General features: G+C 33.7%; 1 protein-coding gene across 1 annotated transcript in view; it reads left to right on the top strand.

Moving 5' to 3' along the window:
- The window catches only part of LOC117113675 (traf2 and NCK-interacting protein kinase-like), a 51,755-nt gene that overhangs the window by 926 nt on the left and 31,052 nt on the right, over nucleotides 1–19,777 (top strand). The window contains exons 2-3 of the mRNA XM_033257086.1: nucleotides 5,515–5,580; nucleotides 16,676–16,732. Of these exons, the coding sequence (XP_033112977.1) occupies nucleotides 5,515–5,580; nucleotides 16,676–16,732 (123 nt within the window). The remainder of the gene's footprint in view (nucleotides 1–5,514; nucleotides 5,581–16,675; nucleotides 16,733–19,777) is intronic.

Below are 19,777 nucleotides of genomic sequence, written 5' to 3'. Positions count from 1 at the left end.
AGATTACTTAGTTCTACATATACTTACTAGCCTATATGTCAGACAATCTTGACACATACACAGAATGCTACCACGGCACGTGACAGCATCATGCGACAGTGCCAAGCTGCAGCGACAGAAAAAATGGAATCTGCTACGCTCTTACTCTTCTTACTTGAATCTTTGGGCTCTGAAATAAGGTGTTAGCTTTTTAAACGCCCACCATTTGTACTTTTTTTCTGTTAAAATTGGTAGCTAAATTTGTTTTGCATTGTCCCATCTTTGTTGAGAAGTTACATGCATGTATTGTTTGGTCGTTGAGATTGTTCCATAAGTTTATAACCCTCACACAGAAAGAGTGACTTCTAACATTAAGACGAGCTCGAGGCTTTCTTAATTAAACTTATGTCCCCTTGTTCTGTCGGAATCCATAATATTGAAGAAGGTTCTAACTTGAATATCATCAGTGCCATTTACTATTTTGTATACTTGGAGAATATCTGCTCTCTTTCTTAAATCTAATGTAGGTAGTCCCAGTTCCTTTAATCTCTGTTCATAACTTTTATCACTAAGATTTTGTACAATTTTTGTCGTTCTATGCTACACTCTTTCGATCTTATCAGAGTCCCCTTTTAGAATAGGATACCATACATAGCTGGCATATTCAAGATATGGTCGAATGATACTTTTGTACAGAAGAATGCAAAAGAGCTGTCTAGCCCAAAGACTGTTTGTCTTATTTACTGCTTCATTTATATGAAATGAAAATTTTAGTGACTTGTCAAAAAACACACCCAGGTCTTTTTCCTTTTCGGTAGTTGGTAGAGTGTTTTCACCATTCGATGATAACATGATGTACTGATGTTGTGGATTTGACTTGCAATAATGAATAACCTTGCATTTATCAATGTTGAATTTTAACTGCCATCATTCACTCCATTCATACAATGCTTTGAGATCGCGGACAGTACTAAAAAACTTGGTGTCTTCTGCAAACATACCTTTATCTTTATCTTTATAGTGATACTCCTATTACTAATGTGGAAAATACTTTTTCTTACAATCATCATAAATTATTTTTAGAGAAATAACATAAATAACATATTCAAACATCAACAGAAATAGTTGGTTATGCAAAGTTCTACCAAACAGGAAATTCTCAAGGAATTTTGTATACTGATAACAAAAACATAGTAATTAAGGCACAATGGAAATGAATATGCTGTAGGAAATTATAAACCACATACTGTACATATTTACCAAGCCTTAATTTTTAGTAACATAATTTACCAATAACAATTGTCAGATTTATTGAAAACAACAAGTTACAGGGTGAAGAATACAGTTGGATATCAGCTGATAAATAAAGTGCTGGAATTTACAATCACCCTACCATACTGTAAGCATTTATTGTGTTTGTATGCAATTTACCTATTTTGGTAGTCAATATTTAAGGGCACTTTTGGTAGTCAATAGTAAAGTACTGTATTATAGTCTCTATTCTTGTACTGTATAATTAACAAGTGATAATACAGGCCAAACAAATACAAGGTCAGGCAAATAAATGGCCAAACAAATAAAACAAGTTTAAAAAATGAAAATCAGGCAACTTTTTCTCCAATAACAGATCCTGCAACTACATTAAGTGGTTCTGTATCCTTCTGTTAAGTTTGATTTGATTTTAATTAAAATTTTTATTTATATAATATAGTTTTATGTAATAATTTCTTTTCCTTTGTTACTTAGTTATTTTATTTTTTATTTTTTTAAATTTTTTATTTATTTTTTTTTACACATTTTTTTTTATTTATTTTTCTTTTCATTTTAATTTCTTTGTTTTTCTATTTATATTTCCTTTGTTACTTGTGTTATGTATTGAGGGTCCCTAGTGATCAGATCCGGCTGGATGGACCACCCTCGTAAAATATTGTTGAAATAAATAAAATAAAATAAATAAGTTGCATATCTTCAACTTGTTAAAAATTCACCAAGTTTTTTTGTAAAGTTTAGTAAATATTATGGTAATTATTATTGATGGGATGGTATGACTGATATTAAAAAATAAATTGATGATGATAGTAATAAAATGTAATTGAGTATATACTCAAAACTGTTCTGAAATTATTTTAGTGTAGTCAAATTCTCCAATGAAATCTGCCTTCTTTAATTTAATAATTGATTCATAGTTAATGTCCCGTCATTTTTCTTTAATAATTTGTATATTTTACTTATTTACAAAACATTCAGATTTGTTAAATTTTGAGGTATAGTACTAATAGGCCTGTCACGCCAAAATTCGTCTGGGCCAAAAAATGTCTGGCGGACAGATTTTGGCACCCAAAATCGGTCCGCCGGACTACTAAAATCGGTCCTCCGGACTACTAAAATCGGTCCTCCGGATTGATTTTAACCGCTGAAACCGGTCCCGCTTAGAGAAAATTGGTCCGCGTCGGCCTGGCCACTTTATTTGTAACTCGTCTGCTGCTTGTAGGATATGATTATTTCTCCCGTGGAGTGGAGGAATTAAAGTACTGTATGCTTCTCCCACACTTGCAAAGTCTTTTGCAGTGATAGACTGATTCGTTACGCTTTTGAGGTTCGTGTTTTATCAAACCACCAGATAATGCATTTCCTAGGCCTAGGTGATAAACACAGCGTGCATAATTTTCGGCGGCCGTGTTAGGCCTACGTTTGAGCCTAAAATGAAACACAAGACTGATTTATTAGTTTTTAAATATTCCTTATTATTGTGTGGGGTATTAGGTCATATAATAGATGTTCTAATTTACATGAAATAAAGGAGTAAGCATTCTCAGAATTGAATGCATGTACCAAGGAGGTATAAAAATATTTTTATACCTCCTTGACATGTACTTCGTCATGGCGTTAAGCTGCACACACAACCAAAGCAAAACATGGTAAAAAATGAACTACAGCAGACCAACACGATTTAAGACCACATCAATTCATCGTTTAACTTCTTTTTGTACTTTTACACGAAAGGGTTTACTGATGAGCTCGAAGCTTTACTTAATTTTCACCAATGATTTCACCTGATTTGACACATACTGTTCAATAATGAATGAAAACATATTAGGCTATATAATAAGAGATAAGATATTTATCTCTCATTTGATTACAAAAAAATATGAACAACGTTATAAAAATACAAGTTATAACTATTAAATAGACGCTGGACCGATTTTGGCTTATACTATATTTGGCAGGTAATTTTAAAGCCCAAAAAAAATCCGGCGGACCGATTTTGGCCCCGGACCAAAATTTTTCCTGACAGGCCTACAGTACCGTCAGCATTCAGGCAATTCTCAGAAAATCTGTCAGCTTAGTACTGTACAGTAGGCCTGCCTTTGGCTTCCAGTTTAATAGTTTATGTTAGCTTTTGTTTGCATAGCAAATTCCTATGCAGCATTTAGGAAATCGTCAGACAAAGAAGTCATCTTGCCTCTGGAGATGGAACAGAAATACCGAGATAATTCCCTTAAATCTTTTTACATTCAATTGCTTGAATTTAAAAGCAGATAGAAATGCCTTGAGACTGTAAACTACAGTACAGTACTGTAGCATAGCTTCTCATCTATTCAGTGACACAAAAGTAGTGACCTTAATAGTAGTGAGCTAGTGATGCTTAGTTGTACAGTAACATAAAAAAAGTGTTATAGTACAGTTATAGGTATATACAGTAAAACAATATAAAATAAATGACAGCAGCACTTTTTTGTGTTGGTAGAAAGAAAAATCACCTATTAGGCCAAGTAGCCTTGGCAGGCCGTCTTTCAATAGTGAACATATTTCACTGTTCCAGTCCAGGACTAGGCTATCGTTATTGTTGTACAGTTTTGTTGTTTATTGAAGCCATTGAACTCAAAAGAAGCAATACCTCACGTTGTGCATGCTTAGCTGGCTTTATATGAACAAATTTACCAGTTAAAATATTTCAATTGGGAGAACATTTTATACTGTATGACATGGTACAATATACTGTATGACATGGTACAATATACTATATGGCATGGTACAGCTATGACATAGTACAGTTTACTCTATGACATGGTGTATGACATGACATTACTGAAGTGAAATGGTACAAAACAGCATGACATGGTACAGTATGGTGCAAATGGTATATGTACACTTGCTATCGATTTAGTGATCTCACAGTAATGATGCATTACTGTATATTGTTTTACAGTAATGAATTGTAGAAATTGACATAATTGTGAATACTATATTATGCATTTTATTGTTTTATCGATTTGTATTTTGTTGATAAAAAAATTGTATAAAATTAAAAAATAAGTAAATAATAATTAAAAATTAAAAGTAAATATTCAGCCCTCGAAATTCGGACGATAAGTCCTCGGCGAAAAATTGCCGACGTAAATTGCACTCGCCTCCGCACTACGTCAGCAATTTCCATTTTTTAGCGTCTCTCTAACTTATGCCCTAACTACAGCTAAAAGGGATTATCTATCATCGAAACTACACCAAACAACAGCTACAGAACAAAAGCTCACCTGACTAGGCCTAACGTCGATCAATGTAGTATTTTAATTAATTTGATCATAATTTAACAAGTTCTAGACATACCTATTTAACTATCTAGCAAGGGTTTGCCCTAAACCAAGAAAGCATTTTTCCCTTCAACGCCGCTCTCTTCATTATTAAATGACGTAATGTTTATAGTTCGTACCATTCTGAAGCAGGTAAAACACGTACACAAAATAAACAAGTCAACCACTGAATATTTAATTTATTTGTATATATATTGAAGTTTATTTTGTAAAAACAGCAACATTAAAACATATTGTATATTATAATAATAGTATAAATTAATCATTAATTTTACGGCTGCTTTAAAATGAACATATGTCACAGTATAGAGTACCCAGGTCGGAATCTACCAAAAATCTTCCACGCCCTCGTTGTTCGCAGTCGCCTGCCACAACAACATGCTTGGGCCATTGTGTTTACAGCATGCATAAATACATCGTCTTGACTGTGGTAATTCCTGGTTTGTAATTTTAATTTACACACAATAATAAACTAAAAAATGTTAACATTCTGTGTGCATACAAGCTGAAATTTCTTTAGGCCACTTGCTACAGTACATGTAGGTCTATCAAAAAGGAGCCTCGGCAATTTGGTGCCGTGGTAAGCTTGCTAAGCGTCGTCAATTACCTCGGCATTGCCGAATGCCGACGCTAATTTCAAGGGCTGAATAATAAAATAAAATAAAAATTTTATTCACTTGCGAAATTGCTTTTTAAACTGAAAATTGTGCCAAACTTTTATCATTTATGACATTTTAAATTGTGAAATTGCGTTTAAATTGGAATGGTTGTTTGATTAGTGAATGCTTTGTACAGTATTTTTAATGTATTTTAGTTATATTATACATTTTAAAGTTTGTAAAGCACATTGAGATGTCATCAGATATGTTTGCGCTATACAGTATAAGTAATGTATTTACATTTTAAATGATATAATAATAATATTTATGTCTTTGGTTTGTAGGAGCCTGCTGGAATATTTGATTTAATGGAAGTAGTGGGCAATGGAACATATGGACAAGTTTTTAAGGTAGGTTTATTCTAGTTCCATTTAATACTGTATTCCAGTGATTCTGCGTGTATTCCTGTTTCTGCGTGGGACTGAAGACTTTCAGACCCTCAGGCTCTCCCGTCAGCACCTAAGTAGAGTAGTCTCTTGTGAAGTTCATGCTTTTTTTCAATAACTGTAGTGAAACAAAATAAAAAGCATACTGTAATAAATATGTCATATTGTAATAGCCTCATGTTAGGGGATGAGGTGGGTAAAGACTCTCAAGCCAACAAGACCTTCTGACTTGACAGCTACTGTATGTATGGCCTCCCTTCCCTCCCTTCTCCCTTCCATTTCCTTTCTCCCTTCCTTCTCCCTTCCCTTTTACTTTGGAAGGGGCTTGCTTGTGAACATTTCATCTTTATACAGTAAGTCTTCTGTTCTTTGGTAATGAGGAAGGACAAACACATCAAAATATTAGATATTCTAGATTGATGACCTACAGTACCTAGGCTCTATTAATTTCTAAAACATTAATAATATTACATATTATACTCATAGTATGCTGACCACATACTTCAAATTTGGACACAGAATGAAATCTTGTTTTATAGATAAAATTTCTCCACTGTATCTCTCTGCCTAGTCTGAGCATACTGTACCTTAAAGAAAAATCAACATTTGCTGGCACGTTGTCAATAATAAAAATAAATTCAATTTTTATTGAATAAAACATAATTTAGTGAAGAAACGAACCAGTCAAACATCAACAGAACTTACAATAAGATGACTTGACCTTTGTAGTAGATGCTAAAATGAGCATTATTAAAATTATGTTGCTGGTAATGTTAAGATATAGTGTACATACTGGACTGATTGTGTAACAGTTAAAAGAACTGATACTACATTGTTGTATGGTTTGCCAATGTGAGATATTGATATCTTCAACCTATGCAAGATCCCCTATTACTGTTGTGTCACCTCAGTTTGACCTTTTTGTCTGAATAAAATATTAGTTTACCATATGATTACAACAATGATGTTTATTCAATGAAAATGATAGATTTGGAATAAGCATGGAGGTATAAAATGGAGTAAAGTCACTGTTTTCAAAGCTTCATGTACTGTATATACTGTAGTCAGAGTGTCGCCCACCTCCGTCCCCTTGAATTCATTGACCTACAGTACAAAACAATGATGATATTTGATGATTTATACTTTTGAGTGAATTGATTATAATAAATGATTTCAAGTAGAAAGTTAATTAGTAGGCCTACTGTATATTTATTAAGATATGAGTGAAGGAGATTTTTTTTTTAGACAAGAAACAAACTATTACCACTGAGTAATAGTACAATGCATTATTAAGTGAAACTCATTGAGTTTCACTTAAATTGCATTGTGCTGTACCTAAGTATAAAATGCAAATTAAGTGAAACTCAATAAGTACAAGGTCAAAACAGCATTGAGTATTAAAAGCATAATTTATTCAGCATTTATTTTAGAATAATTTGCAATTTATGAAATGTATGGATAACATAAGTGAGCAAAATTTTGATTTTTTTTTAATGAACAGTTTTCCTTACTAAGTAACAGTAAGCTTTGTAATGGCAAATTCCTTCTTAAATACCACACATTGATATTTTTATATCTGTCCCTGCTATTACATGTACTTGTTACTTAATGCCACATAACCAACCGAACTTACTATAAGGAAATAAGCAATTCAACTTTATACTTCAACTATTTGAATATAAATGAAACGAATGGTGATTGAAAAACCTAGAATCCATTGACATACTGTAATTAAAAAGCGGATTGTAAAGTCAAGGCCATATTTACAGTTTACTTCAGGTTGACATAATTTTGATAGTTTATTAAAAGTAAATTTCTTGGTCTGAATAGATTATATTTAGAAAATTTCTAGTTGATTAAAAGTAAATAAACTGACTAATACTTGAAAACCCTTTCATGGTGACTGCATTTGTGAAAAATCCTTAGTTATTTACAGTAAAGTGGATTATAGTGTGCTTGTCTTCTGCCTCTAAAGTCATGTGTTCAATTCATGGTAGATGTTTTTTTTTAAAAATGTTTACATGCTTTCATCATCATTTAAAAACCATGAAAAACATTAAAGTGTTTTTATTCCTGAATGATACTAAGAAATATGACACACTATACAACACAAGAAAGGAAGTTTGATTTCTTTGTAGAAGAATTATATAATTGGTAGTGTAATAATTATACTTTTGCCTACTGTAAGTGAACCTAACTTGTCGAAGGTAACCTTTTTTTGTTGACATTAATGTTAATACGAGCCCAAGGATTGCAAAGGGTACATACTGTAGACAAGAAAAAGTGAATTTAAAAAGGCACAAAATTACATATTATTACACAGTAGATCATAGTAATTACATACCCCTTGAACATTAAAGATTATTCAAATCAAACCCTGATGGGCAGATCCAGGATTTGAAGCATGGAGATTCAAAATAAAATTAAGGCTTGTTAAATATGTACCTACCGTAATGTAAAAATGATGATGTTGAGTAAGGGCCCGTTCGAGCGAAAAAATATCAGTGCAATTTACCAGTTAATTTACCGGTACACACTTTCTAAAACCGCTCGTCTACTAGACACTAGTCTAATTACCATACCATCTGGATTATCCGCAACAATTTTGACCACCAAATTGCTGGGTAGAATGCTGTGTATGGAATGACCATGGAGCCTAGGCGATGATAAATCAACCTTAAATATTTTTCCAAAATGTTTTGTCCACAGCCCAGCACGAAATTCAATAGGTTACGGCCCAGGTGTGGTTGCAGCTCTCCTTCGCCTCCTCACGCATGCACAACGAAATCTAAATTTAGAAGCATAGCTACGCGATCGATTTGTAGATTTACCATTATTCGGAAAAAATAAACTTGACTAAACCTACCTACGTACAGATTTTAAAGCAGCCATTATAAGTTATTGAGCTACATTATCGTTCCACTGATTTGTAGATTTACCATTATTCGGAGAAATAAACTTGAATAAACTTACCTACGTATAGATTTTAAAGTAGCCATTATAAGTTATTGAGCTACATTATCGTTCCACCGTGCCGCGCTGTGTGTACATGGGCCGGTTATAGCAGCAGTAGCAAGTAAACAAAGAATGGGTTGTTAACCATGGGATAAGTTGAAATTTACTTCCGGAGTAGTTTCATTACACATACTTACCATGAGCTAAAACTTGCTCGAATGGTCGACCACCCGCTGAGTGTTCAACGCGATTACCCGGTGAAATAAACGGAATATGGTTGGCGTTTTTGCTCGAACAGGCCCTAAGTTGACGATTGATGATCTGAACAATTTGCTTTCGTGTAAAATTAATGGCAAGAGTATTTGTACAGTAGTCGTGTTTAGTCTGAATAAATATTGATAACGGGTAATGATAAGGTAGCACTCTGAGACTAACTTTAAAGTTGTGATTTTATTAGACATGAGCTAATAAAATTATATCTTTAAAAGAGTAGTCTCGGTGTGCTGCCTTATCATTACCTGTTATCAATACGGAAATAATGTTTAGGGCATCAAATCATCAAGAACTTTTTCTTGCCCGATGCCATTCGCACATTTAACTTCTAGGGTGACATGGTGATGGGGACGGCATGTATATCGTACATATTTAAACCACTGAAAACATTAATAAGCAGAATATTAACAATTAGTTTAAGTAAGTTTTTATGGTTTTTGATTATTTGCCAGCAGAATTCATATCTTTGTATGATGGACGAATACTTGAGTATCTGAGTATTTTTTTTTTTAAATTGAATTCAATGTTTCATCTGCAAGCCCTTTTGAAAAAATAAGGTTATGAATTATACAGTAGATATTCATCGAGCCATTCCTTTATTTATTCATTCATTTATTTGTACATTCATTTATGTCTTCATTTATTCATGTATTCGTTATTAATTTATGTATTTGTTCATTCATTCATTCATTTTCATTACATTATTTCGGAAGAACATTTTCCCAACTGAAAATAATGACATTACAGTCGACCTTCCCATTTACGAACTTCTCATTTACGAACCTTCTATTTTACGAACCTTCTATTTTACGAATGTTCGGCCAATGATGTCATCGTTAGATTTATTTATCTAATTTTTGCAATTTTTATTTATTTTAAGAAAAACAAATTACAAAGGTCATTAAAAATGCATTATAGTGCTGGTTATACAGTACATTCCATAAATACATCATAATACTTTAGGCTTAAAAAAGTTAAACCAATACATGATGTAAAATAATCAAAACTAGCCGAAATTCAGGCAGGCAGTGCATGCTCCTAGGCCTACCTTGTCTAGGCTAAGGGCAAGGCTGGGTAGCCTATCTATACCAGGGAGCCTACCCTACTCTGTCTTATGGTTACCTGCGGTCTAAATGCACTGTAAATCGAGCTTGTCAGAGTATGGTAACATCAACCTTTTATCCTTTTAAGAATAAATCACTGTTTGGTTAATAAACATTATTAATATTATTAATATTATTTGTTTTTCACTGTCAAAAAAACGATTAGCAAGCTGCTATATTTTTAGAAGATGACATCAGTATTAAAATACCCATCATTCAATGCTAGAGGTACAAAACCACATGTTTGGAAGTCAGGAAAGTCGGAAAAATAGGAACAGTTTCTTTTTTTAAGTTATACAAAAATACCTTTTACTAAATTAAACAAATAATAAGCCAAGTGCTTTTAATACAAATTAATATCAATGTTTGTTTAGTAATTTGCTACAAATTACAGAGCTAAAGTTAGCAGAGAGCTGCTGGTAGGCCCAGCTAAACCTTGGCTAAACCACCACTGTATGTTGAACAGTCAGCCTGTTAGTGACATGGAAGATTAGGTCGGTCTATCCATGGAACGATTTGCTTAGCCTATTATGAATCGATATCTAATACATTAGTTTGTCTTGCATTAACATTTAATTGATTCTTCAACGATTTCTATAAATTTTTATTGGACTTTTAAATGTAAAATTAAGCCTAAATGTTGGTAGACAGGCCTAGTTTATAGTCTACAACTTGGCTTTTTTTAACTTGAGGGCGCTATTCTTATGAACGTCTCATTTACAATTTTCTCAATTACGAACTGCTTTCAGCCCAAGGTGTACGTAAATGGGAAGGTCGCCTGTATAAAGAACATTCAGTGCTGCTGTAATCTAAGGTGTACAGAAAAACAGAAAATTTGCATAATTACCCATTAAATGATGGATAGGGAATTAGGTCAACATGAGTTATTGTCAGTGAGGTATCATACCCACTGAATATGCTAATGAGGCCTGCGCTACCTATATACAGTACTGTCCTGCATTACACATGGTTTTGCAACTTGTTCAGTATCTATTACAGTAGTTTTTATACAACATGAGGTAATTCTTGGCGCTGGAACAGTAGATCTTAATTCTGATTCGTCTCGTACACCATCACTGTTGTAATCTCCTCGTCTCATCATTACAGTTACATGTTCATCTTCAATGACAACGTACGTCATTCTTAAGCTTTCATATTTGAGGAGACATTAGTCTGCCATACCGTGCATGACCTAAATGTTAATGTAAATCATAAATTTTTATACAGGTGAAAAAGATACAGATAAAACATGTTTTCTGGAATTTTTGTTACAGTTTTTATCTGTTGTTTTTTTAATTTTGTTTATAATAAAAATAAACTAACTGATTGATTGATTTATAATATCGTAGGTGATGCTATTTACAGTGTTAAGGATGTTTCTTATTTCCTACCGTAGGTTTAATCTATAGTTAATAGACAGTCTATTCTAGACTTGCCACGAGTCTCTTATTTTTCTCTTTTTTTTTTGTGGTAAAGTACAGGTACTGTACAGTTGCATTGATTGAACACTCTGACCGCCAGGGGTTTGAAAAAAATAGTATCAAGCCACCGCCAGACTTCTGGCAAATTTCAACACTTTTCCAAAGCTCACTGAGAATGGTTTACAGTGGTGCCAAACATTTTATTCTAATCACAATCTGTGACCCAAACAGTAAAATGAAAATGACTCACTTTTGGAGATTTACGCAATTTCGCGCAATGAAACTGAGATAATCGCGATTTTGTGAAAGTAAATCAATACCGCTCTACTTACTGTACACTAATGTAAAAAACAAATAGTGAAATTCTTACGGTCCAAACTGAATATAGTGTTCAAATTGTTAGTATATGTCGGTAATTACCCCATCTATCGAATTCCATAAAAAAACCTGAAACAGATATCTCTGTGTTTGGCGATCAAGCGATGCGTTACCAAAACTCTCCATGTTTGGCGGGCAGAATGTTAAGGAAAAAATAGATTTAAAAGAAATGATTGGTCTCAAAAACTTACAATAAATAAAGTGTACTGTAGTAGTATTAACCCCTGAGAAAACCAAAGATTCAGAGGAGTTGGATCAGTGATGTACTGTACCAATGGGGCCGGGGATCTTGTGGCTTTCTGAGAGTGGGGGCCTTTTTTTTATGTCCTGGTTGCCAATTCCTGGGATTTTAGATGTGCTCGTTTTTTAATTGTTTGTCATTGCATTCTAAATGTTTTAAACAACAAAGTAAATGATATGAGTGATGAATCCAGAAATGTTTAACATGGAGAGACTTTCACTGATAAAGAATCAATACCACCTCAGCCCAACATGGTTTGGGCTGAGGTAAGAAAATTTATGATTACAGCACCTCTAAATGGCTGAGAGCGCATAGGCGTTATGCTAATCTATGGGGTTGGAGAGGGGGAGATTCTAACCCTAGGTCGTGGTGTACAGTAACCACCACATGTACAGAGCCGTGCCTGTGTAGGTGAATTCACATCTTGCAAATTTTTATCTGAACATATTTTTTTGCATGATGCCTGTAGCTTGCATCTTAGGTATCCCAGCTGAACAGGTTTTTGTTTCACAGAAGGCCTGCAGGGTATGATGACGAAAATTGACTTCCAGGAACCTAGGTACCAGTCACCTGGCAACATCATCCTACAGATTAAATGTGAACGTCTTTAATAAATTCTGTCTCATCATAGTCATGTACTCCACCTTTGGCAAATTTGTTTTCTTTTTTGTAGCTGAAATTTGATTCATTTTTATGTAAATGAAATTTCTGTATATAGGACTATTTGTAGCATGGTGGTATTTTATAGGCCCAGTACTTCGGAAATAACATTCTATAGACATGGAAATAAAATTTATTATAGGAAAGTTTAACTATTAAAACAGAAAAAAAACCTCAGTGATTATTGGTTGGTTCAAGGTTGGCTGATCGATTTGAACCTGTTAATTCAAAATCCATCCCAATTTAGACAATTTAGACATGAAGCAGTCAAACAAATCTCATATCATTTATTTCATTATTCTCAAATATACAAAGAGCGTAAATGTATAGAAACATGACAAGTATGCCAACACAACTTCAGTTGATACAGTACTTGACAGGATTACTCAAAAGTAAACCAGTTACTGTTGAGGATCTCTTCGGATATCACCTGATCAAATTAAAATTATTATTTCACGTTAATAGGTTTATTACTGTACATATTGGTATTTCGTACAGTAAATAAATACAAAACTATAGCTACAGTACTATACATCTCTATTTACAATGAGCTGTCAGTCCTGGTGTTTCCTGCCGTCTTTTGAGGTCATCTGTTATTTGGTGGTTCTAACGTTTTTATGTGTTTATACTAAGTGATAAATTCATAGCCATAATTAACATAAAATAATATGAAATGCTCCTAAATGCGAATTATTTAGGTTTTATTAGTGATTTTACTATACAATCTAAAGTAAAAATCACAGTGCCAGCAACATTTTCCCCCTGATCATTGGATCCATCAATTTGCAAATCTTACGCACTAACTAATCATATGAAACCTTATTCATTCCCTCAGGAATATTGCATGTAGTGGTGCATAGATCAATACATTCAAAACCACAACATCCTACTGTTCCAGGCAACTATTAGTATTCCTGGGTAGAGTCAGACAAACATGACTTGTCCATCCAAGGAAGAGAATTTAAGATTCAAATCCTAACTTGGCTTACTGTACTACCCTAATAGCTGCTTAATTGGGGCGTGTTACTACTGGCTAATTGGGTTTCTGGTAATGCTGTTTCTTCCAAAATACATTTTCCGGTAGAAACAAACACAGACCCATAAGTATTTAAATGAAGAAACAGATTCTTTTATCGTGCTTATAATCTGCCCTTTATATAACAAAAGCCTCAATCGCACTGGATTTGTTTCAGTAAAAGTAACTGTCTTGTCGGTAAGTTTGACCGAAAAAGTCTAATGCGGATAGTCCCGCTCGGTTAAATTGACTGTCGCCGCAGGTTAGTTTTCGGGAGTGAAATTAACTCAGGAATTCCTACCGAGCTACTTTGACCGGCCTGGAAAATCCAATGCGAACAGCCACAGGTCGTTTAAATTAACCGAATTCCCAAGCCTCATTGTTCATTTCGGTAAGAACTAGCTAGAAAGTAAGTGCAAATCAGCGCGCGAAACAGATCAAGGGATCAGAAGGCTGTAGGTCATGTCAGTACGGGTCATGTTACGGGTCAAAATGTACCGCCCTCAATAGTTAATTTTACACTACTCTGGAAAATTAACCGAGTTGAAAAGTCCAAGTGCGATTGACGGTAACATTTACCCTAGAAATGTTTACCGTGATTACGGTTACATATTCCCAAAATTTAATCCAGTGTGATTGAGGCTAAAGACATTTTAGGTTTTTAAGTTGGTTACAAAGTGTTGGCACTCACAGAGTTATGAAATGTCTACACAGGCATGTGTCTGCGCCCCATTCAGTTTAACATAACATATGTATTGTTAAGTTTAATACTTATGCTGTAAACCTTAGGTACTTTTTTGTTTTGTTTTACTGTATATTTAAAGTACCTTTCAAGAGATGACCAGAATTCATTTTACTTGATATAGTCTTATTACAGATGCTTCTTTGAGAAATTGATGATTAATAAATTTATAATGAAGAATTATTAATTATTTATAATCATAAAATACAATATATTTATTTTATTTTGTAACTGATATCAAAATTAAACTATATTTGGACATTGCCCTTTGTTTGTGTTTATTTATCCTCAAAGAAAGTGATCTACAATATTCATTAATAGATCTTGTGATAAAATGATCATAGCTTTAAAACAAACACCTGACAGTTTAATCATAGTGCAACAGTATACAGTACTGTTTCTGGAAAAGTAATCTACAGTCAGATAGAGTACACTACTCAAAGCTGTTTTTGCTGGGAAGTGATGCCTTTGTTAAACTTGACCTTTTCTCCAGGTCTCAGATAATATTACTGTAGACTCTGTCCAGATCAGTTTTAAAATTAGGCTCTGATGGCCAGACAATGTCATAATGTACTGTACAATAATTTCTATTTGTTGGAAGTTTTTCAAATTTCACTTCACCTTCTTATTCACAATTTTTTTTAAATAAAATTCTTAAATTTATAATCACCATTTTCTATGTGGGCATCCATTTACCAGTTTGATCTGGTATTTTTAATCATTTTAGGTTGTTGTACTGTACCATGGAGGAAATATTTTCCTTCGCATGGTTGTACAGTTTATTCCCAGTTCTGATTTTGAGATATGCATTTGCAGTAAGAAATCTACACTGTCAAGTTTTATGGGATTATATTGATATGTAATAAGTGCATTATATCTAAAGGGAAAAAAATTAATTAACTGTAGGCCTGTAAAATTAATATTTGTTTAGCGTCCCCTCCTGACTGTCATATTCTGGCAGACTAAAGTATTTTTAAACCTGCCCAAATAACTTTTTGGTGGCCATACACTTTATTTTTACATGACATTTCATTGTTAACATGTCCTGGTTGTACCTACACTGTACTGTACCGTTTGGAAGGCTGAGCAGACCATTAAATTTTCAGTTGTTTATGTTGCTGGTTTCAGTTAATTGTATATTAATTATTGAAATAACATATTTATATTTGATGATTATTTTCTATCAAATTTGATTAATAATAATAATAATAATAATAATATTATCTCGAATTTATATGGCGCCAATTCCAAACAAGATCAAAGGCGCAACGCATTTAAAAAGCCACCGGAAAACAAATAGGTCTTAAGCTGTGACTTAAAGTTGCAAATAGAGTTGGAAGAAGTTATGTACTTTGGAAGTTGGTTCCAGAAATAGGCAGAAGCAAAAGTAAAAGAACATTGACCGTAGGTTTTGGTATGGCATTTGGAGAAGGATTTGAGAGGATGATTGGAGACGGCGAAATGGAGTATATCGGGAAATCATTGAATGTATTAATTATGTCAGTTGTACAGTATATTCACAAGAAGTAACAGTGACTGTGAATCTGTCTTTTCTGTTTGAGGGTAACCTATTGTACAGTAGGTTTTTAGAAGGTTGACTGACTACAGTACAGCTCCATTCATGATATTGATATTAAATTAATTTAATGACATTAGAGTAGTGTATAATACATGTTAGGCTGTACATTAATTTTATGGTTGAGTGCATTTATGTTTAAATCATATTTTCTTGTTTTAATATTCGGAATTTGCAAAAAAAAAAAAAAAAATCAACATTTGTTTTCTTGCTGTTTTGTGAAATGGCATTCCAACATGTGAGCATGTAAGTAACCATTGACCAATGCATTTTATTATGTTGCTTAACCAGGTGTTGGAACAATGCCATCTTTGATTCTTACATCGAAAATACCTAGCTGCAAATGCAAGGGATTGAAATGTGAGAGTTAAGATGAGGTGTACACAGTAACAATAGGAGAGGGCAAAACCATTGGCTTACTATTTAAGTATTCCACATTCAAGCTGTATGCATGTATGATCAAACAAAATCTAAGACAATTATTAGTTGAAAAAACTAACTCAACACAAAATTTGAGACAAATGAGCTGCTCTACTTGCCAGCTTTAAATTTGTATAAATTTGTAAATTTATGCTCATTAAGTACTGTAAATGTTGGGTATTCATAAATCAAAAGTTGATGGTCTTGAAGCAAAACGTACTTATTTTATTTAAAATCATTTTCTTCGAATTATTAATGTTTTTTTTCCTTTTTAGGGTCGTCATGTTAAGACAGGACAACTGGCTGCCATTAAAGTTATGGATGTTACAGAGGTGAGTAAATATACATGTATTTTTATTACAAGAATTACATTTATTCTTTTATTCAATAATGTATCTTTAAATAACATTTAATTTTTAGTAATTACAGGAATATTTTTCTTGTACAGTACAGGAATTAGGCCTGTACTGTTTGTCATATTACAGTCACTGAATGTAATACTGTATCCAGTTTTTGCATAACAGCTGACCTGGGAATGCGATGCCAGTACCTTAGTGAAAATGGTGAGGCCTACAGTTTGATCATGGAGGTATAGTTTGATAATAAGCTACAACTGACGATACCTGATCCTCAATTAAAATAGGACCTCGTTGTCATAAGCTAATAATATCTGTAGTACTGTACAATATGGCTTGATTGTAGCCTGCATAAAGTTCTATAAAAAGGAGAACAGAGATTTGCTAGAGTGACTGATAGACTGAATATTGGTTAAGTATTACCACATAGTGACTCCCTACCATAAAACATACAGTACCAAAGACAACTTAATAGAGGAGCAGGTTCAATGCGAGACCCGAGTCAAATTCTACCCATGGCTAGTGTCTTGTTGCTTTTTTCTCCCCCAGTCCCTTTTCTAGTTAAAATATGCCCCACTGTTCAACAAAATGTCTCGCATTCAAGGTCTATGTGTCCCACTTTCGAACACTCAAGTTGGTACTTTTCCCTGACTTTTGGATTGAGTGTATCTGACTGCTGGCTCGGTTGGATATTCAATTCAATTAAATTCAAACTGATATTGCCCGAAGTGTTTATTGCCCGAATGGTTTAGTTTAGGGTAAACTGAATATTGATTGAGACTGTATTTGTAGTGTTGGATGTGCTTGAATATAGCCTGTACTGAAGCTTTAGCGTAGCCTGGGTGATCACTTTATTTGTTAACGGCTTGGTACAGTACAGTATAACCTGAGTATATACTTACTTTCTTATCAACCATGAGTATAGGTTTGAGTATTGTGTGTGTATTACAGTAGTTGAAGCGGTGGCTTGATCATAGCCTTTTGTGTGTTGGTTATGCTTTGGATGATGTGAGTGTTCTGTTGACAATGAGTCTATCCAAAGATACTGAAGTACAGATTAAAATTAGTGCATTTTTTTAGACGTGATCGACGCGTCCATCCAAATCACGTCCATGTTGTCTGCTGTCTACCCATTTGTTTAGGATGCATCGGACGCGTCCAAAAAATCGACCACTTCTTTTAAGCAGTACTGTAGAAACACAAGATAGAGTTCTCCACAGAAAAAAACTGTTCCACCGAAATGCATGGTGGGAAAAAAACAATGGGGCGCCGCGTACGACTGGATCTAAAAACCTTCTGCCAAACTTGCATAACTGAATACATAACCTTCTTTTGCGGAGGTAGAAATCATTGCCATTATTCATAAGATAAAAAAATTAGAAATGACAGACACAAAAGCACATAATCGTATAACCAGACTCTAATTAGTGATAAACTTTCCATCATTAGCAGAAATAGAAGGGCGCCGCGTACGTCTGGATTTACTTAGCAACAGAAGGGCGCCCTGTACGCCTGGACCAAGTATACTGTAGATAAACTTGCACATAAATAAGAAAAGAAGGGCGCTGCGTACAGTACAGAATATCTGGACTAACCTAAAAGAATTGACGTACTGTATTTCTGCCTTATTTTTGCTATGCAAGTGCTCTATCTTGTGTTTCTAGTATCTGTGGTTTATCTCATATAGTATTAGTACTTGGCCATCAATCTGCTTAATTTGAGGATTAATCCTATTACCTCTTTACAAATTGTGATATTTCTCTTGATTTGGAGCTAATGCATTACAGCAGGGTATGTCACATAATCTGTGGTATTGTGCTATAATAAACCTACACAAAGAATTTAGTCAGTCTTTACTTGTGACCATCAAGGTTAAAGTTCAGGATAAGGTCATGTAACAAGCAGTTTCTATTTTGAGTTGAAAACATCTTGAAGGACCCAATATAATGATGTTGTTTCCGATGCATTGATTGTGTGTTAACACAGACCAAGTCCTGTAAACAATGTATTTTTTCTTATTTTTTATACCTTGATAATTTCTAATTTTAAATAACTTAAATGGGCCTTTAAAGAAGTATAATACATGCACGGTTGGGATTCAGTATTTCGACAACAATTATGTCATCATCAGGAACATGGGCCTTTTTAGTATTATTAGCTGTGATCTTTAGTTTTCTAAATTTTTAGTTTAACATTGAGCAAGTACAATTTTAGTTAACCACCTATGAAAAGTTCCTGTAAATTCTCTAGTACTATAAATAGATTGGTGTTGCCTTTTATATTTAAATTTAAAAACAACAATATCTGTATAATAACTTTAATGTAGCAAGGTAGGAGAGGTATAGTTTCTGCTTCTTTGGCTGTAAACCCTGGTTCAAACCCAGCTGTTGCACTGTACAGGTAGGTATTTAATTCCAGAGTTGTTGAGATCCTATGAGTAGGGTCTATAACCCTTACATGTTGGGCACATTAGATTTAGTAGTTATGTCGGGTGGTCACCCATCCCGGGCCCAACCTACAGTAAATTTCCATTTCGAATGAGGACAAATAAACACACATTTTATTAATAAAACAGTAGAAATGGTAGTAATTTAAGGACTTGTTTTTACTTATTATTATTGCAACTGTTAATAGAAACTGAGACAAAAACTTAACACAATTAACACAATGATGGTTATGAGGTACTATTTTGAATGTTGGGGCACTGAATTAAGAAATATAATAATGATCAGCACACTCGTAAAGAAGAAATACCGTAAATATTTATTTAAATGTTTCGTTCATATGAACTGCTACCTGTATTATTTGCTTGCTGAATGTTATGGATATTACCTGTATGAATGAAAATAGGTCAACAAATTGGCCATCAAAGCCAACTGCTGTATTTCAAATCATTTATATTAAAGCAGCACTCAATTTTGCGTGTCTATTTAAGTTTACCACAGTATGTCTGCATTTTTATGAGGAGTCGTTCACAATTATCAACATTTTCACAAGTGTGCAGACACTACTCTTTTTCGG

Source organism: Anneissia japonica, unplaced genomic scaffold (assembly GCF_011630105.1).
Source record: "Anneissia japonica isolate Jap-2015-1 unplaced genomic scaffold, ASM1163010v1 scaffold5623_len388731_cov182, whole genome shotgun sequence".
In the NCBI taxonomy this organism is placed as follows: Eukaryota; Metazoa; Echinodermata; class Crinoidea; order Comatulida; family Comatulidae; genus Anneissia; species Anneissia japonica.
The sequence above is the reverse complement of the archived record's forward strand: the minus strand, read 5'-3'. Positions and strand labels throughout refer to the sequence as shown.